The 24,041-nt window shown below is 38.9% G+C and overlaps 1 protein-coding gene across 5 annotated transcripts in view; it reads left to right on the top strand.

Moving 5' to 3' along the window:
- The window catches only part of LOC126162492 (serine/threonine-protein phosphatase 6 regulatory ankyrin repeat subunit A), a 187,173-nt gene that overhangs the window by 119,231 nt on the left and 43,901 nt on the right, over positions 1-24,041 (top strand). For all 5 annotated transcript variants that reach the window (XM_049919036.1, XM_049919031.1, XM_049919032.1 and 2 more), the window contains one exon: positions 9,088-9,342. In XM_049919036.1, the coding sequence (XP_049774993.1) occupies positions 9,088-9,342 (255 nt within the window). The remainder of the gene's footprint in view (positions 1-9,087; positions 9,343-24,041) is intronic.

Here is a 24,041-nt window from a genome sequence, read left to right as displayed (position 1 = left end):
CAAGACATCTGACTTGCAAGCTGTTTAACTGTTGTGAATTCCAAGTTCTTGGACGAAGCTGTGAACCACGCAAGAAGATGAATAATTGATACTGCTTGTAAGTTAGTTGTCTGATACGCTTTGAAATTTGCTTTTGTGTTAATGTCATAGTTAATGAATTCCCACATACTAGTAGCATCTGTTGCCATGGTATTACTATAGGGTTTTGTTATCCCCCTGAGGGGGCTCACCACTGTTTGGTGAGTTCGTGCTTGGCTACCACAGGGCCCCAGCCTTCGCAGCATCTTTTCCATTCCATGCTGCATGTCTATCCCCTTCCTTGGCAACATGTGTGGGATATTTTTGGGAATGTGTTCTGCCCTTTCAATAGCCTTACATCAGAACAGTCCCATCACTATTTTTTCATTTCTTTTTTGTTTATTTGTTCCCTTCTCCTATCCTTCCTCCGCTTTGGCATTTGAGGTTCCTCTTTTTCTTCTTCTTCCTCCCTGCGCACTCCTGAAGGTCGATCCACGCATAACAGGTGACTGGGTAAAGCATAATTCCCAGCCCCAGGTTGACAGGTAGGGTTTGCACGTACGCCATGGTACAGGCCAGGCCCAGGGAGGCGTGGCTGGCTGAGCTGTTACCTTTCCAGGAGTTCGAGATTTGTGACCTGAGGTGTGAATAATCACCAAAGGTGGCTGAGCCGCACTCTGAGGAAGGGAGGGGGGACTGCAGTTGGAAGTAGCGCGCTTTCAGAGATGCTGGCAATCACAGGGGATTTTCTTGCAATGAGCCAAACATCTTCTTCTTGGTCTACATCTTCTAAACGTAAACGCAATGAGACTAATGATTCGAAGACCTTCCCAGCTGCACCTCAGTTCCTCATGGTTGTGCGTACTGAAGACAGTCAGTCCTTTTCTATGGTTAGTCCAGTTATTATTCAGAAAGGTATTGATGCAGTTGCTGGCTCTATGAAATCCTGCTCTCATTTATGCAGATGCACCTTGCTTTTGGAGACTACTTGTGATTTTTCAGGCATGACAACTGCTTGCAGCTTCGCTCCTCCACAGCTATCCTGTATGTGTCGAGGTCCATATTCATCACATGGTGTTATTTACACTAAGCTGCTTGATGGTCTGACCGAGGCAGAAATCCAAATTTACCTCCCTGATCTCAGTGTCATTGCACTCCGTCCAGTGATGAAAAAGGTAGAAGCATCTAGATGCCCACATGCATCTGAGTTCCATGCGACCATGCCACAGTTCTGACATGGGCATGTATGACCTTAGTTGTTTTTGCACCCTGAAACAAAACAATGTTTTGTTATCTGTGTTAGTGAGCTGCTTATTTGTTATTCATTTAAAAAAGTCTCTACAGAGCTGACCATGCAGTTGTGTAAGTTTACATTCTGTTGTGATCTGATCCATTTTACTGAGGTGTGAACTAAATGCTTATACACTTTGTTGTTTAAATTAAGATTTCACTTTTGTCTGCAGTGGAGAACTAAGTTTAAAATTCCAAATGCATGAAATATTTCACTTGTGAAACAATGCTTTTTGGGAAAGACAGTCATGAATGTGACCAACAATAATTGAGGCAATCAGCTAGTCTACCATTAAAACTTACACCAGATTTTAACAGAGTTCCTGCCAGGCAGGTATCTGGCAAGACAAACAGATGTAATTTTTTGTGGTACATAGGAAAAGGAGGTGCACCAGCGTACCTCATTGGAGACAGCACTTTGAGTCAATCTCTGGTGTTTTTCTCACATAACTGTTTCGTGGATTGTTTGCAACTTTGTACAGTTCTCTCTTGGTTTTCTGAGAAAAGAAATCACGTAAATGATTTATTGATATGGAGTGATGAAAGGGACTTAGTCACATAGCTCTTCACATCCCAGATATGTTTAGTGGCAGTAGACAAGCACAATATAGTAACGAATCACTGGTTTCTAATGCTCTGTGTCTGTATTTTGTGTTACTATTATAGACTTTCTATCCCATTTTATTCATTCTCAGTGACAGCTTCATGGTATTGTGGTGACCAAAGAACGTGGTACATGACACTGTTAATCTCTGAGGTGGCTCTTATCCTTTAATAAAGAATGTTTTACATGTGTCTAAACTAGAGGAGGAAGTGGGAGGAATGTGCATAGGAAGTGTTGCAGAGGGAACTCTCACTGCAATAGAAATTGTACAGCAAGGAAATGAGCAGACTTAATTTTATACCTTTTGGCTTCTCTTGCACCATTTTTCTTCTGTCGTGGATACTTCTTTTACCTTATGTGCTCCTTCTCATATATTCTTTCTTATTTTGTATTCATTCTTATTTATTTAGTGAAAAGGTGTAGGTGGAATATATGTATTATGGGAAGAGTAAAGGCAACTACATAGCATGTATTTTGTACTTTATCCATCCTCAGTAACTGTGGTTGTATATACTGAAATAACCAGTAGCCAGCTGCATAAAAGAAATTTAATTCCTTAACTGGTTTTGTGCACTTAGTGCCCTTCTTCAGAAGGTTACACTTAAGTGCCCAAAACCTTTTAAGGAATTAAATTTCTTTTATGCTACTGATTGCTGATTGTTTTGGTATATAGAACTTACCATATAATTAAGATATAAAATAGTCAATAGCTGCTTATGTAGCTATTGATTACTTAGCAAGACTTTAACATTTTTAAGCTTCTTGGTGATGTTCTCATTCAGACATAAGTAGTACAAAATATGCGCTCATGCGTGTGCCCCCCCCCCTCCTTCCCCCCCCCCCCTCCCCTCTACACACACACACACACACACACACACACACACACACACACACACAGTGCTTGCTACATGCCAACAACTATATAGCACCATCACTGCAGATTGACTGTAGTGGTAGGCTGTATTATGTGAAGTGGATGAGGGGACAAGTTGCGTGAAGTCTCTCTTATTTCCAACACCATTTTTTTGCTGTTCTTGACATTTTATTTGATTGCTCCAGTTAAGATGAATAATTCGCTATCTTGAGCAGTGATGTAGATCACTAGAGGGATGAGTAAGAAGGCATTTCTCTTGCTTGAAAAACAGGCAGCGAAGCTGGAGTTTGATAGTGCAGTGAGATATCAAATGAGAGGTGAGATTCTATTTAACTTAGCAATCCCAAATGCTGGGGACCTTTCAACATTCAGGGATGAAACTATGACTTTTTATGCACGAAATATTAATTATTAGAATCACTTTTGTCATAATAAATGCTAGGGGCTGTCTAAAAGTCATTAAATGTTTACTCTCAGTATTCTATGCAATGAACTAATTGTAAAAAGAATCATTAGTGTCAACATATCCAGTTTTGGTGTAGGCATCCTTGCCTCTTCCAGTTTGAAGTAGACAGCAGTTGATCTTTCCATCTCTTCTTAAGATGCCCAACATGTCTTTTTCCTTGAGGTATATCTGACATCCTTCGAATGTGTTCATGCCATTTCTTTCTGTACTCCTCCATTTTCTGAAGTATGCTTCTGATACCCAGTTCATTTCTTATTTCACTATTCTTTATCTGATTAATGAGTTTGAAATGAGCTATTGGTTTTATGAGTCTCATTTCTACTGTTTCAGTCCTCCTCCATTGACTGACAGTTAGAGTCCAACTCTCTGACACATATATCAGAACTGGTACTGTGATCACTTTATAAAAATTTTGTACTGCCCCTTTCCTCAGATTTTTGTAGAGAGTGTAACTGATAGAACCTACCAGCTGTTGAAATGTTTGTAGAGTGTGTTCTTGATCATTTGCTGTAATGTAAGATCTCTCATTTCAGGTACTTAAAAGCATGTATTTGTTCTAGTGGTTTACCATCATTTATCATTTTTGCTCTTAAATGCTCCTTACCATGGTATGACATTATTTTCATTTTAGCTTCATATATTGTGATACTATAATCATTTTCTACTTGGTGCATAGACCAAATGATGGTTAAATATGCTACTGACAATGTACAGATCCTTCTGATGTCATACAGTTTTTGTTAGTGATTTCTATAACACACCAAGCAAGTTAGCCAGCATTAGGATGTACTCCAGGCCTGATCTTTGTAAACCATGCTCTCAATTTTCCATAGTTGTTGAAATGAATTGTAACTGACTGAGTAATTGTGACTATTTTACAGTCTTTGTCAATAAATGCATATTAATGGCATACCAGAATATTGTTAAAGTAGATTAGATTACCCTCACATCCAATCATAGCCACAAAGTTAGAATTTTTGCAGCTCCAGATGTTTCCAATACACTACGGTATTGGCCACGAGGGACTATATCAGCAAGGTCACAGCACAGAACAGGTAGGAAGAAGTTCTATGCTGTGACTCACAAAGGTGATACAATGAGGGTTTTATCTATAATTTTACAGTCTCAGGTGAACAGTATAACGCTGGAGCCTCCCCCAAGATTATTATGAACTGTCTGATACCACCATTTTTTATTTTTTTTTTATTTTTTTTTTTAATGTATCCATGTATTCATTGTACGATTCAGTGCTACCTAGAGCCTTTTACATGTATTTTTATAGATATCGTTCAGTTCTGTTTGCCAAAAACCTATTATTCTTTGTAAACACACATAGAATATTCTGGAGTGACGTACATTCTCGTAATTGTTAATAGATTGTTGTCATTAACAAAATTATATACATGTGACATATTAAAAATCAGATTGTGAAATTGAAGCAATAAATGTTTATCAACAAATATTAAGAGTCTGTGGAAATGTTGGCATAAATAACTAATGCCTGTAATTACCATAATTGCAGTTGGCACACTAGTTAACACAAAAAATGTCATTTCGATTCTAATGAAAATAACAATTGCTATACAGTGATGCAAATTCATTTGTTATTCATTTTTATGTAATTCATTGCAATTAATGGTGCTTCTCAATTATGCAGATAATTACCTATTGTTAGTTACACTACCCAAATTTACAAAACTCCAGCATATAAGACAACAAGTGTGTATTTGATTTATATAATCTGATGTAGCACGATGTGTATACTTTGAACTAATGTTAGCAATGAAATTTGTGCAATCAATAATTATGAAATTAAAGGAAAATCAAAATAATTGTTGAAATCAGATTGTAAATTAATTTTCACACAAAAGACCAAAGATGATAATAAAAAATAATATGTTGTTCTACATTATATGTTATAATATTAACAAATGTAACAGCAGTTAGTTTAGATGAAATTGTTTTTAATTGTAAGTTACATTTTGCAATAAATTAACAATGTAGCAATTGTTAAAAATTTTATTTGTAGTGACGCAGCGAGGCTGCATGGAGGTCAGTCAGTGAAGACAGTCAGTCAGTGTTTCCATTTACCTCAGGAGTCTGTGCAGTTCAGTTGCCAACTAATGTCAATAAATAATTTTGTGAAGCTCGAAACTTTCATGAAGTTCTCATCAATCATCTATGAACATCAGGCCAAGTTAAGTTAAATAAAGTTAAGTAACGTTCGAAAACATAAGATCGTTACAACAGGATAGAACCAGTTTTAGTGTGTGTCACCTACGAGATGTGTGAGAAAAGTAATGTGACTCAGTTTTTATTTACCAAAGTTTTTATTGTCCCTTTCAAAGAAATTCTCTTCAGCAGCTGTACACCAGTGGAGTCATTGTTCCTAGTCTCGGTAGCAGTTCTGTAAGGCTTCAGCTGGTAGGCACTTCAACATGTCGGTCACATTCTTTTGAATGTTCTCCAGAGTCTGAAAATGGTGCCTTTTAAGACACTTTTTTTTAATTTCAGGAAAAGAAAAAAGTCACAAGGACTTGGATCAGGTGAATAGGAAGGCTGTGGAACAACAAAAATGCCTCTTGTGGTCAAAAATGCGTGGTGAAAGTGGTTGTGTGATGTGGGGCATTGTCATGATGCAACATCCACTTCTCTGCAGTGTCTGGTCTCATTCGATTCACCCTTTCCCTGAGCCTTGTGAAGACATATTTGTAAAACAGTCGGTTGACAGTTTCTCCTGGAGGAACAAATTCTTTATCCATGATACCCCTAGTGTCAAAAAAGCAAATCAGACTTATTGTTATCCTTGATTTGCTCATTTGACCTTTTTTTTGGTTGAGGAGATGTCTCAATGTGCCACTCATTTCTTTGCTGCTTTCTGAGGATTCATCATCTGTGATTGAACCATTTGTGGTCATTGGCAGTCCTCTCAAGATCAATGCACACATTTCTTCAATTGCACTTCTACTCAGTTATGAGTTTTTTTTTTTGGCACCAACCTTTCACATGTGCAAAACTTCAGTAAAAATGTCATGCATGATGAAAGTGTCTATGTTTAACAGGCCACCCATCGTCCTTATTGTTAAATGTTGGTCTGATATTACAAGACTATGCACACCTTTGACATTTTTGTCAGATTTTGAAGGTCTCTCTGAGCAGGGTTCATCTCCACTGTGTCCTTGGCCTTCCAAAAACAATTTCTGCTAGCAAAAAGCTTGTGCTCTTGATAAGGAATGTTCCCAATAGGCCTGTTTCAACTTTTTGAAGGTCACACTCATGGGTTCCTCAAGTTTATGGCATAATTTTACTCTAAATTCCACTGTTCCATTTTCGTAGCACACAACAAAAACCCAACTTCATTGATGGTGGTCTGAAAAATCACATGCTGTCTGTATGGAGCTGAGACTTCGACTGATCTTTTGGAAGGTATGAACAGACCATTCTGCACAAGTAGAACAAAACGCCATTACTAGATCGCTCACAGTGTTGTCAGTCCCATTACTTTTCTCACACACTTCATATGTCAACTTCTACAGGCTCATGGCTAGACTGAGGAAGGTTTATGGAGGTTTAGTTCATGAGGGGTCTCTGGCAGTTGGTAAGAGGAAGGAAGGTTTGGAAGAAAGAGAAACTGATCCCTGGGAGGGAGAGGCAACATGTGGAAGGAATAGGAATGTTGCATCATTGAGTTTGCCTTGGTGCAGGTGGGCATAGTTGCATTTGTTGCTGAGTGGTAGGTTGACGATAATAGAGTTCTTTGATTTAACAAAAGCATTTGGTTGTGTGGATCAGGTTATACTTTTGCACCTGTTAGAACGTTACAAGATTTGGAAAAAAGTTTGACAGTAGTCCACTTCATATCTGGAAAACAGGAAGCAGGAGATTGTCAGAGAAGAGGTTTGAAAGTCCATTGCTTTTCTTGGTATATTTCAGTGACCTGCCTAAACATGACAGATGACACAAAAATTGTTCTCTTTGCAGCAGACACATGTGTTATTGTGAAAGCTGGGGAACATAGTATGAATGATGTAGTCAGTAACATCAGCAAGTGTCTTTCACAGACCAAATTGATACTTAAAATGTGACAAAATGAAGTGCACACAATAGCTGACACAGAGCACTTGTAAAAACTAATTTTTTTTTCTTCTACAGGTTGTCCAACAGTTAAAGAAGTTGAAACCAATTTTAATTCTTAGGATTGTGAGTAGATAGAAGGCTTTCTTGGAAGTATCATATTGATGATCTTGTGCAGAAACTGAATGATGCTACCTTCACCATAAGAATTATCTCCACTGTCTTGAACACTTTGCATACTTTCACTCTATTGCCTCATATTTGTTATATTTTAGATGAACACTGTGCACTCACCAAGAATATTCTTAGCCCAGAAATGGACAGACAGAAGAAACAGCAACATTCATTCAGTGCATAGTAGATGGAAAAATGATATGCACTTGGATAACACTTCATTAACACAGTACAGCAGTGTTTGTACTGTTCAGCAGGTTTCATTTTTAATAGACTTTCAGAAAAACTAAAAAAAATGAATGATAAACTCCAAGTATTCAAAATCAAGTTTAAAGGTTTTCTTGTGGCACCCTCCTTTTATTCTTTTCTCTGTAATGCATTATTTATTTATTCATTCACTCTCCTTGTTTCATGTTTTATCAATTCTTTACTTACTTGTTTATAAGTCTTCTAGTCAGCATTCTATAAACTATGAACTGTTATTCCATGACTAGATAGTTTTAACTGGCACCATTACATGGAACCTGATAAATAAATAAAAAATAAATACAATGAAATGGAGAAATCAGTTGGAAGAGGAAGATAGAACTGAAGAAGAGAGGGGCTGTAGAGAGAAAGATGAGAGTGTAGAATGAAGGAAGGCTGGACAGGGGTAGAAGTGGGTGTGGGATTGGAACTAGCAGAAACTGAAACTGGTAGTATTGCATGATAGAAGTATATGTTGTAAGGATGATTGCCATCTATGTAATTTATGGTAGCTTGTATTGGGGGAAAGATCCAGATGGTACATCATTTGTGAAGCAGCCATTGGCTTCAAGTGTGTTGTGCTCAGCAAAACATTCCTAATGTCATGTTTAATATCTGGTGGGAACATGTTTAAGACCTTTGTACCAGAATACAGAATCTGAATCTAAATAGTAGTCAAAGTCTTACTGAAAGTTGTTTTTGCATCTTGTTGTGTGCTTGTGTGAACCACATTTCATGTGAAACTGATTGATCTGCAACAAATGCCATTAAGAAGCAAACATGCTTAGAAGTGAGATAATTCCAAGATCTTTGAAGAGTGACCTGCAAGAAATGTGATTATCTACTTGAATCACTGTTCTCACTCCTTACTGTTGCTTAATCTTGGCTCAGGAGTTAAATAAATTGATTGTCAATTCCTAAAAACTACATTTGTAGCTGAGTTCCAGTGACATTTATTTAGTACAGTAAAGTACAAAAAGTCATAAATTTTACAACATTGAAATGTTTTTCCCCAATAAACTGTTTCTCTTTTTCTCCCTCTCTGTCTCAAAAAAGGGAAGAGGGGCAATAGAAAGTAGGAATGAAAATTGGAAATGACAGTTACAGGATGGGTGTTACAGCAGTATTCCGGATTGCGATGAGATTTGCCCTCTCTTGACCCTACCCCTTTCACAATCTTTGCGCCAAATGAGAGTCTGACCCCCTCTCTCATATGCATGCACACACACACACACACACACACACACACACACACACACACACACACACAGTGTATATAATGATGTAACATTTTAACATTGCTTCGTAACATTTTAACATTGCTTCTTCCTTTTATTTCAGGTTATACTCCTCTTTGTGAAGCAGTTTGGCAAAAGAGTGTACCTATGGTGAAAATTCTTCTGGATGCTGGTGCAAAAGTGACACAGTCTCACTACCTATTGCATTACGCCATAATGCATCGTCAGGTAGACATGGCACGTCTGTTGTTACAAGCTGGATGTATTGTCAATTTGCGTGATGACAATGGTGACACACCACTCATTGCTGCTGCTCGTACTGGAAATTGTGAAATTACAGAGTTGCTTTTAAAAAATGGTAAGTCATCTTTTGTATCAAAGGAAAATTCTATCTAGGAAACTAATAAATGTGATATAGAATTGTTGGCTATTACTTACCTTCAAGAGGCAAGATGCTTAGTACTACTGAAAGACATAGAGGTAGAGTAATGACATTGTACTACCTTTTAGAAATGCTAGTTCTTTCCACAGGGACTAAAGAGGTGTAGAATGAGGAAAGTTAAAAAGGAAAGACAGGTGACTCAGACACCAGGATCGCGTTTTAACATTATTGAAGTTCTACATCTACATCTACATCTACATCCAAACTCCGCAAGCCATCTGACGGTGTGTGGCAGAGGGTACCTTGAGTACCTCTATCAGTTCTCCCTTCTATTCCAGTCTCGTATTGTTCGTGGAAAGAAAGATTGTCGGTAAGCCTCTGTGTGGGCTCAAATCTCTCTGATTTTATCCTCATGGTCTCTTCACGAGATATACGTAGGAAGGCGCAATATACTGCTTGACTCCTCAGTGAAGGTATGTTCTTGAAACTTCAACAAAAGCTCGTACTGAGCTACTGAGCGTCTCTCCTGCAGAGTCTTCCGCTGGAGTTTATCTATCATCTCCGTAACACTTTCGCGATTACTAAATGATCCTGTAACGAAGCGCGCTGCTCTCCGTTGGATCTTCTCTATCTCTTCTATCAATCCTATCTGGCACAGATCCCACACTGGTGGGCAATATTCAAGCAGTGGGCGAACAAGTGTACTGTAACCTACTTCCTTTGTTTTCGAATTGCATGTCCTTTTCTTCCAATGAATCTCAGTCTGGCATCTGCTTTACTGATGATCAACTTTATATGATCATTCCATTTTAAATCACTCCTAATGCCTACTCCCAGATAATTTATGGAATTAACTGCTTCCAGTTGTTGACCTGCTATATTGTAGCTAAATGATAAAGGATCTTTCTTTCTATGTATTCGCAGCACATTACACTTGTCTACATTGAGATTCAGTTGTCATTCCCTGCACCATGCGTCAATTCGTTGCAGATCCTCCTACATTTCAGTACAATTTTCCATTGTTACAACCTGTAACCTACTGTAACCTACTTCCTTTGTTTTCGAATTGCATGTCCTTTTCTTCCAATGAATCTCAGTCTGGCATCTGCTTTACTGATGATCAACTTTATATGATCATTCCATTTTAAATCACTCCTAATGCCTACTCCCAGATAATTTATGGAATTAACTGCTTCCAGTTGTTGACCTGCTATATTGTAGCTAAATGATAAAGGATCTTTCTTTCTATGTATTCGCAGCACATTACACTTGTCTACATTGAGATTCAATTGTCATTCCCTGCACCATGCGTCAATTCGTTGCAGATCCTCCTACATTTCAGTACAATTTTCCATTGTTACAACCTCTCGATATACTACAGCATCATCCGCAAAAAGCCTCAGTGAACTTCCGGTGTTATCCACAAGGTCATTTATGTATATTGTGAATAGCAACAGTCCTACGACACTCTCCTGCGGCACACCCGAAATCACTCTTACTTCGGAGGACTTCTCTCCATTAAGAATGACATGCTGCATTCTGTTATCAAGGAACTCTACAATCCAATCACACAGTCGGTCTGATAGTCCATATGCTCTTATTTTGTTCATTAAACGACTGTGTGGCACTGTATCAAACACCTTGCAGAAGTCAAGAAACACGGCATCTACCTGGGAACCTGTGTCTATGGCCCTCTGAGTCTCGTGGACGAATAGCGTGAGCTGGGTTTCACACGATCGTCTTTTTCGAAACCCATGCTGATTCCTACAGAGTAGATTTCTAGTCTCCAGAAAAATCATTATACTTGAACACAATACATGCTCCAAAATTCTACAACTGATCGACGTTAGAGATATAGGTCTATAGTTCTGCACATCTGTTCGATGTCCCTTCTTGAAAATGGGGATGACCTGTGCCCTTTTCCAATCCTTTGGAACGCTACGCTCTTCTAGAGACCTACGGTACACCGCTGCAAGAAGGGGGCCAAGTTCCTTTGTGTACTCTGTGTAAAATCGATCTGGTATCCCATCAGGTCCAGTGGCCTTTCCTCTTTTGAGCGATTTTAATTGTTTTTTTATCCCTCTGTCATATGTTTCAATATCTACCATATTGTCATCTGTGCGATTATCTAGAGAAGGAACTACAGTGCAGTCTTCCTCTGTGAAACAGCTTTGGAAAAAGACATTTAGTGTTTCGGCCTTTAGTCTGTCATCCTTTGTTTCAGTACCATTTTGGTCCCAGAGTGCCTGGACATCTTGTTTTGATCCACCTACCGCTTTGACATAAGACCAAAATTTCTTAGGATTTTCTGCCATGTCAGTACACACAACTTTACTTTCAAGTTCATTGAACGCCTCTCGCATAGCCCTCCTCACACTACCTTTTGCTTCCCGTAATTTTTGTTTGTCTGCAAGGCTTTGCTATGTTTATGTTTGCTGTGAAGTTCCCATTGCTTCCGCAGCAGTTTTCTAACTCAGTTGTTGTACCAAGGTGGCTCTTTTCCATCTCTTACGATCTTGCTTGGCACATACTCATCTAATGCATATTGTACGATGGTTTTGAACTTTGTCCATAATCCTCAACACTATGTGTACTTGAGGCAAAACTCTTGTGTTGATCCGTCAAGTACTCTGAAATCTGCTTTTTGTCACTTTTGCTAAACAGAAAAATCTTCCTACCTTTTTTAATATTTCTATTTATGGCTGAAATCACCGATGCTGTAACTGCTTTATGATCGCTAATTCCCTGTTCTCCGTTAACTGTTTCAAATAGTTCGGGTCTGTTTGTCACCAGAAGGTCAAATATGTTATTGCCACGAGTTGGTTCTCTGTTGAACATCTCAAGGTAGTTTTCAGATAATGCACTTAAAAACAATTGACTGGATTCTTTGTCCCTGCCACCCATTATAAACATTTGAGTCTCCCGGTCTATATCTGCAAAATTAAAATCTCCACCCAAAAGTATAACATGGTCGGGAAATCTACTTGAAATATTTTTCAAATATTCCTTCAGGTGTTCTGCCACAACAGCTGATGAGCCAGGGGGCCTATAGAGACATCCAATTGCTGAGTTTAGAATTTCATTACTGTTTACATCTGGTTTCAGCCAACTTTCCATCACTAGTACTATGTGGGCATTGTGACCATTTATTAATGAGAGCAGTTCTGGGACCTTTCTATAGATGCTCCTGCAGGTTACTATTACCACATTAACATTGTTATTCCGTGTTGCGTTTTGCCTACTACTACCTTGCCGCATCTCAGGAGGCATCTTGTCGGGCCTAGGGAGGGAATTCTGTAACCTAATAAACCCACATGCACACTCTAAGTGTAGTCCTGAACAGTGCAATAGAGTGGGAACTTACTGGTTTGGCTATATAGAGTGGGATGCCATACCTTGTTTGTATTGTAGACTGTAAATATACTGAGCAAAATTTTGTTGTTGATTAAATTACGCTTACATTGAGTTAGATTACATGATGTGTATAACACAGAACCCACATTCCACTCTGGGATGTGGAAAGAAGTCAGATAAGTGAATTCCACTTCTAATTTAATAGTTTTAAAAATTCTTGTGAGGATTGTCTTTAAGGGAGTGGAAGGAAATGGTAAACAGAAAATTCCTTAATTCACTCCCAATCTCCAGTATATTAAATGCAAGACATTAAATATGCTCTGACAGGTTGTTCACACATATGTATGTGTGTATCTGACTCTGTTCTCTATTGGTGTGTACTGCAAAATAGCTGTCAAGATAACAAGGTCTTTTTTAAAAGAGTTCTCTGAAGATTCTTCTAAGACCGATGCCAGATGCAAATCTTATAACATTGCAAAAAAAAAAAAAACAATGTTTTACAAACCTCAAACTGAATTCCATTGCTGCCTCTAAATGCATGTTGTTGTTGCAACCGTGCAGTGCATTTTCCTGTAACAAGTCTTAATACATGTCTGCATGAACATCCTTGTCCAAGAAGAAAAAGAAAATACTGAGAGGCAAGGACATACTTGTATATTATCACGGTAGACTTAAACAGGTTTACAAAATGTCCAGCCTTCACGTTTTTTGGCATTAAATTGCAAGAAAAGAACAGTTGTCATGTAACAAGCAAAAGATTGAGCCTTGCAGGAACATTTCTAGTGAAGATATACATTAGATAAGATTCTAATAATTGTTTTTCATTATCTTTCCTTCTTAGCCATGGATTCCAAATCAATTGCCACCACATTTCCTTCTGCGTGTGTACAAGTAATTTTATTCATTTTAATTTCTGTGTTCATATTCTTAAGATTCAAATCTGGAAGAGATGATCCCTAAAATTTATTTCAGGATGCTAATGTGATGTCTGCAAATCGAGCAGTGCTATCAGTTCTCTTACTGTTGCACACAGTATTTGGATTAATAATGATGCAAAAAATTTTAACTCTGCATAAGAACTGGTTTTGGAGTTTGTCACTCCTGCTATGCAATTCAGAATCATCATATGATATTCTCAGACTAATGTTGTTCAGTTCCACTTATTATTTGTGGGTTTTGATTTCACTCGTCCCTCTGCTCTCCTATCACATAGCCTTCCCCCTCTTCACCTTTTCTAGTTTTGATTCTTAACCATCTTCAAACTCACTCATCATGCTGTTTTTATTTTTCCTTTCTTCTCCAAACATTTATGTCAGTACTGTACATTCAATACGGACAAATCCAATTTCCTTCAACAATCCCAACTTGTTCCCTTCCTTTAAATAACCTTGTTGTCAGCTAGATGTTAAACAGTAATCTTCTTTCCATGTAAACATTCTCCTCCCTTTTCGTTTATCACAGTGTCATCATTATCTCTTGCCTATCTATAGTCTTTGTATTTTTTATTTTAGAATTGACAGGAACATTCATTATTGGAAGGCGTGTCATGTTGGCAAAGAAAAAGTTTTTGTTCACTCATGGTATGTGTTGTTGATAACACAGCTAAATATCCTCTTTGCTGCATTTCATTTGCATACTGCTCTTCCCTATATTGGATTTTGTTTCTTGCAACATTAGTTGTACTTAAGAAATGCTGTGGCATGGATAGGTTTACATAGGCAGAGTAGTGTGATATACAGATAGTGTATGGCAATTGATGTGAGAACAACAATGCTGAGAAGAGCTGTTTGTGCAGTGACAGCTCGCTCTTTGCAGTAAATTTACTTTCTTACACGACCATCTAAGAGAAACTGGATGCTTCTCTGTTAGGATTGAGGGCACAGGCCATGTGAGGTATGTTATAGACCCAATCCTGAAGAAGATGTGGGGGAAGTAACACTCACTACATCTGTTTTATTTTCAGTAATGTGCCATTTGGGGAATTTCAGCTGGTGGTCATTCAAGAGAGACCAACCAGTCTGGCTGGGTTCACATTTTGCACACCTGGGGTTGAAACTTGCAGACAAATTAAAACAGTATATCGGATCAGAACTCGAACTGGGGGCCTTTGCCTTTTGTGGGCACGTGTTCTGCCAACTGAGCTACCCAAGCATGGCCCACAACCCATCTCACAGCTTTAGTTCCACCAGTACCTCATCCTCTACCATCCAAAGGAGATGAGGTACTTTGGGAGGAGGATCGTGAGTTGTACTCACATAGCTCAGTTAGTAGAGCACTTGCCCACAAAAGCCAAAGACCCCAGGTTTGAGTCCTGATCCAGCACACAGTTTTGATCTGTCAGAAAGTTTCATATCATTGCACACTCCGCTACAGAGTGAAAATTTCATGTGGGATACTTGGGGTTCTTGAGCTGGGGACAATTCACTGCTGCTATCCTCGATCACTAGCATCATAGCCGCTGGGCATGCATCAATGACCACACTGTTGGGCTTAACAATTGAACATTGTATGTCTTAAAGAGAGGGAATATTGACTTCATTGCTTGGGTCACAAGGTTGATACAAACTTCTATTTAAAGAAGAAAAAAAGTAATTAATGGGTAAAGCCAAAGACCCCAGGTTTGAGTCCTGATCCAGCACACAGTTTTGATCTGTCAGAAAGTTTCATATCATTGCACACTCCGCTACAGAGTGAAAATTTCATGTGGGATACTTGGGGTTCTTGAGCTGGGGGCAATTCACTGCTGCTATCCTCGATCACTAGCATCATAGCCGCTGGGCATGCATCAATGACCACACTGTTGGGCTTAACAATTGAACATTGTATGTCTTAAAGAGAGGGAATATTGACTTCATTGCTTGGGTCACAAGGTTGATACAAACTTCTATTTAAAGAGGAAAAAAGTAATTAATGGGTAACCTATGCAGCATCTTCCACACCCCCGTTATTTAAGGGTTGTCCAGATATGCGGAGCTCTGTATGAGTTAACATTTATTTCTGTAGGATCTCATGGAATCAAAACGGAAGAAACATGCGCACATATGTGGGGAACATCAACAAAAATTCCTTTTATGTACAGAAAACAAGTGAACAAATTTGTGGATCACTGAAGGATGCAAAATATCTACTTAATGAGATTATCGTGCTGGAAACACTTCATCTCACCAGGTATCAATTCTTCTAATGTTAATAGGCTTGAGGAATATCCAATGGTTATCGGACTACCCAGCACCTAAAGTTCTAGTAAAGGTGTGGTTTCATATAAACTGTTGCTGCATTTGTCGTCCTTCATAACCATGACTAGCTACGTAATATATATAAGCAAAGAAAGGGGTGGTTTTCTACGTATTGCTGTAGGCTCCTGTGTAAAGACTTCACTTGGTATGGGAAGCTCCCTGAATGAATGTCTGCCCCTTCTATTGACGACAGAGGTGCAGTTATTGTTAAAAGATTTTCAAAACAAATGCTTGGTATATGTTCTGTCTTCCTGCAATGCGACTGTCACAGTTGTGCAACAGTTTTACATAACACATTATATTCAATTTTTAATTGTTTTTATTTAGGAGTGGTGACATGACAGTATTGTCATTAGAACCCAAACATAAATAAACATGAACTCATGTAAATTACATTATGTAGAAAAATATATTAATTAGAAAGAAAAATCTTTATGAAATAAAAAATGATTGTAATAGATTTGTATGTAATAAAGTAAGCAAAATATGTGTAAAAGTAAGACACATACCAGTTTTAAGAGTATTACTGGTAGTCTCAGCTTATAGTAAAGGACTTTCTTATTTCTTCCTCACACTTAGGCTAGGATATTTATTGTTCTGAAAAAAAGGGTGCACTTTCCAAACTGTGGTGTACCAGTGTTTTTATTCCACAGATACCCTGCTCTGGCAGTTTATGAACCTAGAAAAGGAAGCCATGCATTGGAGGGCAGTGCCTGATGGGAGGTTGTCAGTAATACTTTGTTCTGCTTCAGTGGCTGGAAGGAACTATGCCACAGCCAGATTGTAGTCTGTTACTAACCAGAACAGTTTTTTACTTCTCTTACATCCACTCCTCCTCCAAATAATGCACAATCCTGTGCCTCACCATGGCTTGGGGGAGCTTCACATCATAAACTCATATGTTGGCTTTAATTGCCACCTTGTCACTCTGGAATACAGCCTGGTGACTTATGGGAACTCTGAGAAAGGGCTCATGGTGATCAGAAATGTTGATATGAGGAAAGGACCCTTACAGTGCACATGAACTCAGTCCCATGGAGCTGCAGGCCACAGCTAGGATGAAGAAATTTAAGTTGGTGCCTGCAGGGGAGCACTTTTGGGCCAAGAGCAGGTGAGCACCTCAATGCCTTTGTTGATGGCCACCCAATGAGCTTGATGACAGGCCAAGGTCTTCATCCATGTGATGTCCCAATGACCTGCATGAAGCAGGGACAGGCCCTGTGCAGAGGCAGGATGGGATCTCCATCGGAAGCTACTCATTCTCTGTAACAACTAGGACGAACTTATCCTGAACCCACTTAAAAATGTGGTGCATCTTGGTGCCCTGTCACAGTTGTGTTGCAGTGGAAATGCTATAATTGGAGAACCATTTAATTGAAAAGTACCTCTGAGACAGTGTGGAAGCACTCAACCTCATATTGGTCAAATTCTGCTTTGAACCCGCCAGTAAAGATTGTCTGCATTCTTGTGCTGGCCTGTTGGCTTGTATATGATGGAATACTGATATGCACATAAAAAGTGGACTCATTGTTGTAAGTATTGTGTTGTTTTGTTGGACAACAATGAGCAAGGGCCAAATGAAGTGGGCAAAGGCGTGTCATTGTGGAATTTCCCACCATAGAGGTACGTGTGAAATTTGCCTACTGCATAGATGATTGTGAGGGCCTCTTTATCAATCTGGCCATGTTTCTGTTGGAGCTTTTTTAACATTTTGGAAATAAAAGCTATTGACTGTTTTGGCCCCTCTGCTTCCCAGTGTGAAAAAGGACAACACTAATACCATGCTGGGTAGCATCTATGGCAAGAATAATCGGTTCCCAAGGGAAGGAGGGCACATTTAAGAGTGCTTAACACATTGTCACACCTGAATTATCAAAAGAACTTGTCCCACTTCTTTCCAGGGACATTGAGGAGATATGCAGTCTGCACTGCATATGCTATAAATTTTCCATAGTTGCCCCTGAAAGACTGTAGCGTTTTTAAAAAAATTCCAGTATAGGGGCATTTTGTGAATGGCCTGTATATGATTATTGGTCATAATTATCCCATTTTTGTTTTTAATGAAATGCAGGTACTCAAATGAATGTTAAAAAAAAGGGACAGTTCTTGAGACTGTACTTTAAACTGGTTTCTGTTAGGTAGCAAAAAGTGAATACAGTTACTCGGGATTTTTGCAGGTGTTAGAGAATAGCTACAACATGACAGAATCTCTCAAATCAGTTATTCCAAATATATTTGGAAAATGGCTGGTGTGCTAGAAGCACCAAAAGGCAACCACTGGTATTGATAGAGGCAGAATGGGCTGTTTAAAACGAGCACTTGTTGTGAAGTCTGGATGCAAAGGTGGTTACACGTACGCCTCCGACTTATTAATGCTTCATATAAGCGATTTGTCAAGTAGTATCGAGCAATGTAACAAACGCCACTGTATCAAAGTTCTCTTATGAAGACGGAACAGCTAGTGCTGTCTTTACTAGCAGTGCCAGTTGATCTCCTTATCTTCACAGATGTTTGCAAAAAGAAATAAATAGAAATTGAAATTTATTAAACTTGTGTTGAAACACTTTTCTTGTGAACTGTGCGTTACTTTACAGAATACATTTTTTAATGATGCCAAGTGGCATGTGTACATCTCTCCACTGTGGTAATACAATTTGTTTTTTCATCTATTAGCTCTCAATTCCTCATTCATTTGTTAGTCTTATAGTTCAACTGCAAGTATTTAGACAATGGTTTTGCAGCCTCAGTGGTTCTTTGGAAATGTCAATAGCAGTGCTGCTGATTTTCATAACTCTTGTTGTAAATTGCATGAAGGAAAATTAGATAATATAAAGTGACAGGGTACTTGAATATAACTGTAGAATAGGTTTTTCCTAAACATTTAAATTAAAAGGATGTGATTCATAATGTTGCATCGGAATTTTCAGCAATTGATCACTGTGATCTGTAATTTTTACCACACAAATGTGATCTGTGAACGGATTGCATGTCCTGCTGATTGATTGCTGTGATCCATCAATCATGTGAGGTGTCCTTGAGCAACATTCACGACCTTTAATTTTGAGAAAAGATACTCAGAATGTGTGATAATATAGGTGTTCACCATCAGCTTCAAATCTCGCGGGCGCTGATAACCACGCAGTTGAGCGCCCCACAAACCAAACATCATCACAACACAGCTTCAAATCTCAACATAATCGAGGGAAACATCCAGTTTGCATATCGTACTAAACGGGACACCCACGAACTAGACAATATAGGCATATCACTTGCTGCCGAGGCACTTGAGCTGTTTTTTAGTAACTGCAGACAGAATGTGGGGTAAAGGACGTGCCAATGCAAAATAGGCAACTGTGTGGGGTTCAAGGTGTATCTTGGCCTGTATGTCAGGAGCACAGCCTAGTCCTGGAGTAAAAAACAACTCTGAAAAACAGATGCAAAGGTGTTCAACAGTCTGGAAGGGAACTGCATTGGAAACAAGCTGGGCTGTCTTATCAATGGAAAATCTAAACTGATTAAATGCATTGAAACTGAAAATATTATCCATTGTAAGAAGATTAATAACAATAAAGGTGATGTCTCATGGCACAAATTTGTATGTCACCTCTGTATGAAAAACTCATTGGCTCTGAAATTGGTGTCCACTATAGGACATAACCTTTCTTGAACAAGTGAACAGTGCCAATGAACCCAACTTGATGTATGTGTTCCAATTTATACGTGCATCTGAAGCCCTTGTATCAGCTTGAAACATTATCAGTTTGTCAGAAATTTCCAGTTCAATTAGCTGAATTTTATTTCCAATGAGCTACCACTAGCATCCACAAATATACATCTGTGGCATGTTGGAGGACACCTACAGCTAGACTGAGGGGCATAGTGCCCGAACAAGGAGGAGCAGAAAGGCATATCTGGTTGGGTCAAAAGCTGGCTACCGAGAGAGCATCTCGGTAATACCAGTGCACCCTCACTAGTCCGCACAGTGTCCCTCATGTGACCAGTCACAGCCTTCTAATTGGGTGCTAAATGGTACTTCGCAAGTGTGCTTTAGTCAGGAATGCTTTAGTAATGCATTCTTTCATCAGCAGTAATCACTTCGAGAACACTATTAATGTGGATCGAGCATCAGTAGGTAGCAATATCCAGTGATATCTGGTGTCACATTAGCTCAGGCCCAGCCACAACTTAACACTGAGACACAGTTTCAGTGCATCAGAAATGAAAGAATAAATTTTGTGACTTTCAATAAAACTTTTCCCATCAGTCTGGCAGTTTTCCATGCTTATTCCCTCCCCCTTCTGTAGCAGCAGTTTATTACTCTAAATATGACTTGATGTCATTACAATGGTTAAGAATGTTGAATTAAGCAAATGCTCCCTTGGGCAGGTTGCACCGACATTTAAAAGGGGCTATAATCTAATGGAGTGTGATTTCAAAATAGAAAAATCTTCGAAGTTACTACAAATGGGCAAAGAGTACAGAGTTTTGATCTTGTTCCTCTTACAATACAAAAATAGTTTTAATTAGGATGGCCACTTTTAGTTAATAATAAAATAGAGAAATGTGGTGCACTGATGCGGTTATGTAGTGGCAGGGGGAAAACAACCGGTGCAGTCACAATGTTTTGAGGGCAGATGCAGCGTGAGGGCTCCCAGGGTGTGTAGCCGGGTAGGACTAGTCTGGTGTGTGGGTGATGCTTGAATGCAGTGATGGAGTACTACAGTCAGAATCGTCAACAATGGTGCTGCTGAGGGTGATTGGTGGTGCAGTGGTCTGGTCTCATAGGTTATGGGAGACTAACATTCCATCAAGGGGGCACATCAGCTGATGCTCACGGGGAAGTTTTGGTACAAAATGGAGAGAATATCCCTACAACTGGTACAATTTATTACATTTCCTGTACCCTACAGTTTGTCGTACGAAATTATAATGTGAAATATGTTGACAAATGTATTGTAAACTGTGTAGTCACCCATAATAAATGAATGAAACTAAGGTAATATTGAACATATTGTTTACATTTTTCCTTTTTTTGTAATGGTACTACTATTGTACCCAAGTGGATAACAAAGTTAAAATGACAATTACATTAACCCTCTGTTACAAGCTTGATCATTTTACCTCCAATGCGTGCTTACGGACTGAGTCCATGATCCATTTTGTGCCAGTTTTATGAGGAATTTTAAAACTATGGTTAGGAAATATATTCGAACCTGAATAATATAGATAAGGCACTGAATTCATAAATATAATGACTTTTAGCAACAATAATAATGGCTTGTAGCGACAATAGTGTAAATAAATAGTGTTAAGTCATAATTTACCCTCAGACTTATAAGAACTGAACCTAACATTCACTCAATTCTTTTCACTGTTTTATGAATGAATATTAACCAACAGTTATTTTCAGAAAAGTCATACAGAAAAATGGTTCTTTGTAGTCTCTCTCTCAATTTCAGGCAAATAATTTGTGGTGACTGCTATTTTCACTGCACTCACTGCACAGATATGCTGCAACATGTTGCAGGCACACATTGCAACAAAATTTGTTTGTCTGTTTTCTTCTTATCACAGAAGTTGCATCTTCCTCAATTAGTTGCTCGTGGTTCTCTAGGAGGAAATTCAACTTTTGGTAATGCCAAAATTTCAGTGATACAGCTCTTGATGTTTGCTGGCATATTTAGCTGACTGGCCTTCATAGCTTGTACTTCTCCAGACCACTGTCAATGCCATCATCATCATGTAAAAAGTCAGTGCCAGAAAAACTTTGTTTTTCTTAGGTGTTTATGAAACAAGTCTCGTGTTCTTCCTAAATGTAAAAATGCTGGATTCCAGAGGGTGAATTTTTGCTACCAACATAAATGTAGGAATTTCAAATTTATTTTTACAAAATTTTCCAACCATTGTCAGCCTATAGGAAAAATAATTATCGAAATCTGAACTGTGAAGTCACCCAAAATTCTACTTGGAAAACCAAGCTATTTCCTATACTTCTCAATTGGTCACAGTCCCACTTTATGTATGAAGTGAAAAAACAGATGTTTACGAGAAACTGCTCTGAAAATATTTTTAACTGGAAAATTTGAGGAAAATCCAGGAATATGTATTTTGTTTCCATGTCTGCATATAACCCCGAGAGAAAAAAAAGAAAAAAGAAAAAAAAAAGAAAAAGGAAAAAACGAAAGAAAATCATGGCAAGAAGTTCTATATGCATAATCATCAATGCCTTCAGAACCTCTTCCCACAGTTCTGGGATAGTGTCAAAATTATACCACTTGAATATTGACCCTCTATAACACAAGTAACTACTGCCAGATCTTGTGGGAACAACTCGCCTTAATCACTCTTTTGTGTTTGAATGGTTCCCTTTGCGGAAGCAAAGGGAACTTCACAGCAAACATAAACATAGCCAAAGCCTTACAGACAAACAAAAATTACACGAAGCGAAATGTAGTGTGAGGAGGGCTATGCGAGAGGCGTTCAATGAATTCGAAAGTAAAGTTCTATGTACTGACTTGGCAGAAAATCCTAAGAAATTTTGGTCTTATGTCAAAGCGGTAGGTGGATCAAAACAAAATGTCCAGACACTCTGTGACCAAAATGGTACTGAAACAGAGGATGACAGACTAAAGGCCGAAATACTAAATGTCTTTTTCCAAAGTTGTTTCACAGAGGAAGATTGCACTGTAGTTCCTTCTCTAGATTGTTGCACAGATGACAAAATGGTAGATATTGAAACATATGACAGAGGGATAAAAAAACAATTAAAATCGCTCAAAAGAGGAAAGGCCACTGGACCTGATGGGATACCAGTTCAATTTTACACAGAGTACGCGAAGCAACTTGCCCTCCTTCTTGCAGCGGTGTACCGTAGGTCTCTAGAACAGCATAGCGTACCAAAGGATTGGAAAAGGGCACAGGTCATCCCCGTTTTCAAGAAGGGACGTCGAACAGATGTGCAGAACTATAGACCTATATCTCTAACGTCGATCAGTTGTAGACTTTTGGAACACGTATTATGTTCGAGTATAATGACTTTTCTGGAGACTAGAAATCTACTCTGTAGGAATCAGCATGGGTTTCGAAAAAGACGGTCATGTGAAACCCAGCTCGTGCTATTCGTCCACGAGACTCAGAGGGCCATAGACACGGGTTCACAGGTAGATGCCGTGTTTCTTGACTTCTGCAAGGCGTTCGATACAGTTCCCCACAGTCATTTAATGAACGAAGTAAGAGCATATGGACTATCAGACCAATTGTGTGATTGGTTTGAGGAGTTCCTAGATAACAGGACGCAGCATGTCATTCTCAATGGAGAGAAGTCCTCCGAAGTAAGAGTGATTTCAGGTGTGCCGCAGGGGAGTGTCATAGGACCGTTGCTATTCACAATATGCATAAATGACCTGATGCATGACATCGGAAGTTCACTGAGGCTTTTTGCAGATGATGCTGTGGTGTATCGAGAGGTTGTAACAATGGAAAATTGTACTGAAATGCAGGAGGATCTGCAGCGAATCGACGCATGGGGCAGGGAATGGCAATTGAATCTCAATGTAGACAAGTGTAATGTGCTGCGAATACACAGAAAGATAGATCCTTTATCATTTAGCTACAAAATAGCAGGTCAGCAACTGGAAGCAGTTAATACCATAAATTATCTGGGAGTACGCATTAGGAGTGATTTAAAATGGAATGATCATATAATGTTGATCGTTGGTAAAGCAGATGCCAGACTGAGATTCATTGGAAGAATCCTAAGGAAATGCAATCCGAAAACAAAGGAAGTAGGTTACAGTACGCTTGTTCGCTCACTGCTTGAATACTGCTCAGCATTGTGGGATCCATACCAGATAGGGTTGATAGAATCATTTAGTAATCGCGAAAGCGTTACGGAGATGATAGATAAACTCCAGTGGAAGACTCTGCAGGAGAGACGCTCAGTAGCTCGGTATGGGCTTTTGTCAAAGTTTCGAGAACATACCTTCACCGAAGAGTCAAGCAGTATATTGCTCCCTCCTACGTATATCTCGCGAAGAGACTATGAGGATAAAATCAGAGAGATTAGAGCCCACACAGAGGCATACC

This window comes from Schistocerca cancellata, chromosome 2, assembly GCF_023864275.1.
Source record: "Schistocerca cancellata isolate TAMUIC-IGC-003103 chromosome 2, iqSchCanc2.1, whole genome shotgun sequence".
NCBI classification, from domain to species: Eukaryota; Metazoa; Arthropoda; class Insecta; order Orthoptera; family Acrididae; genus Schistocerca; species Schistocerca cancellata.
Note: the sequence above shows the minus strand (reverse complement) of the source record. Positions and strands in the feature narration are given on the sequence as shown.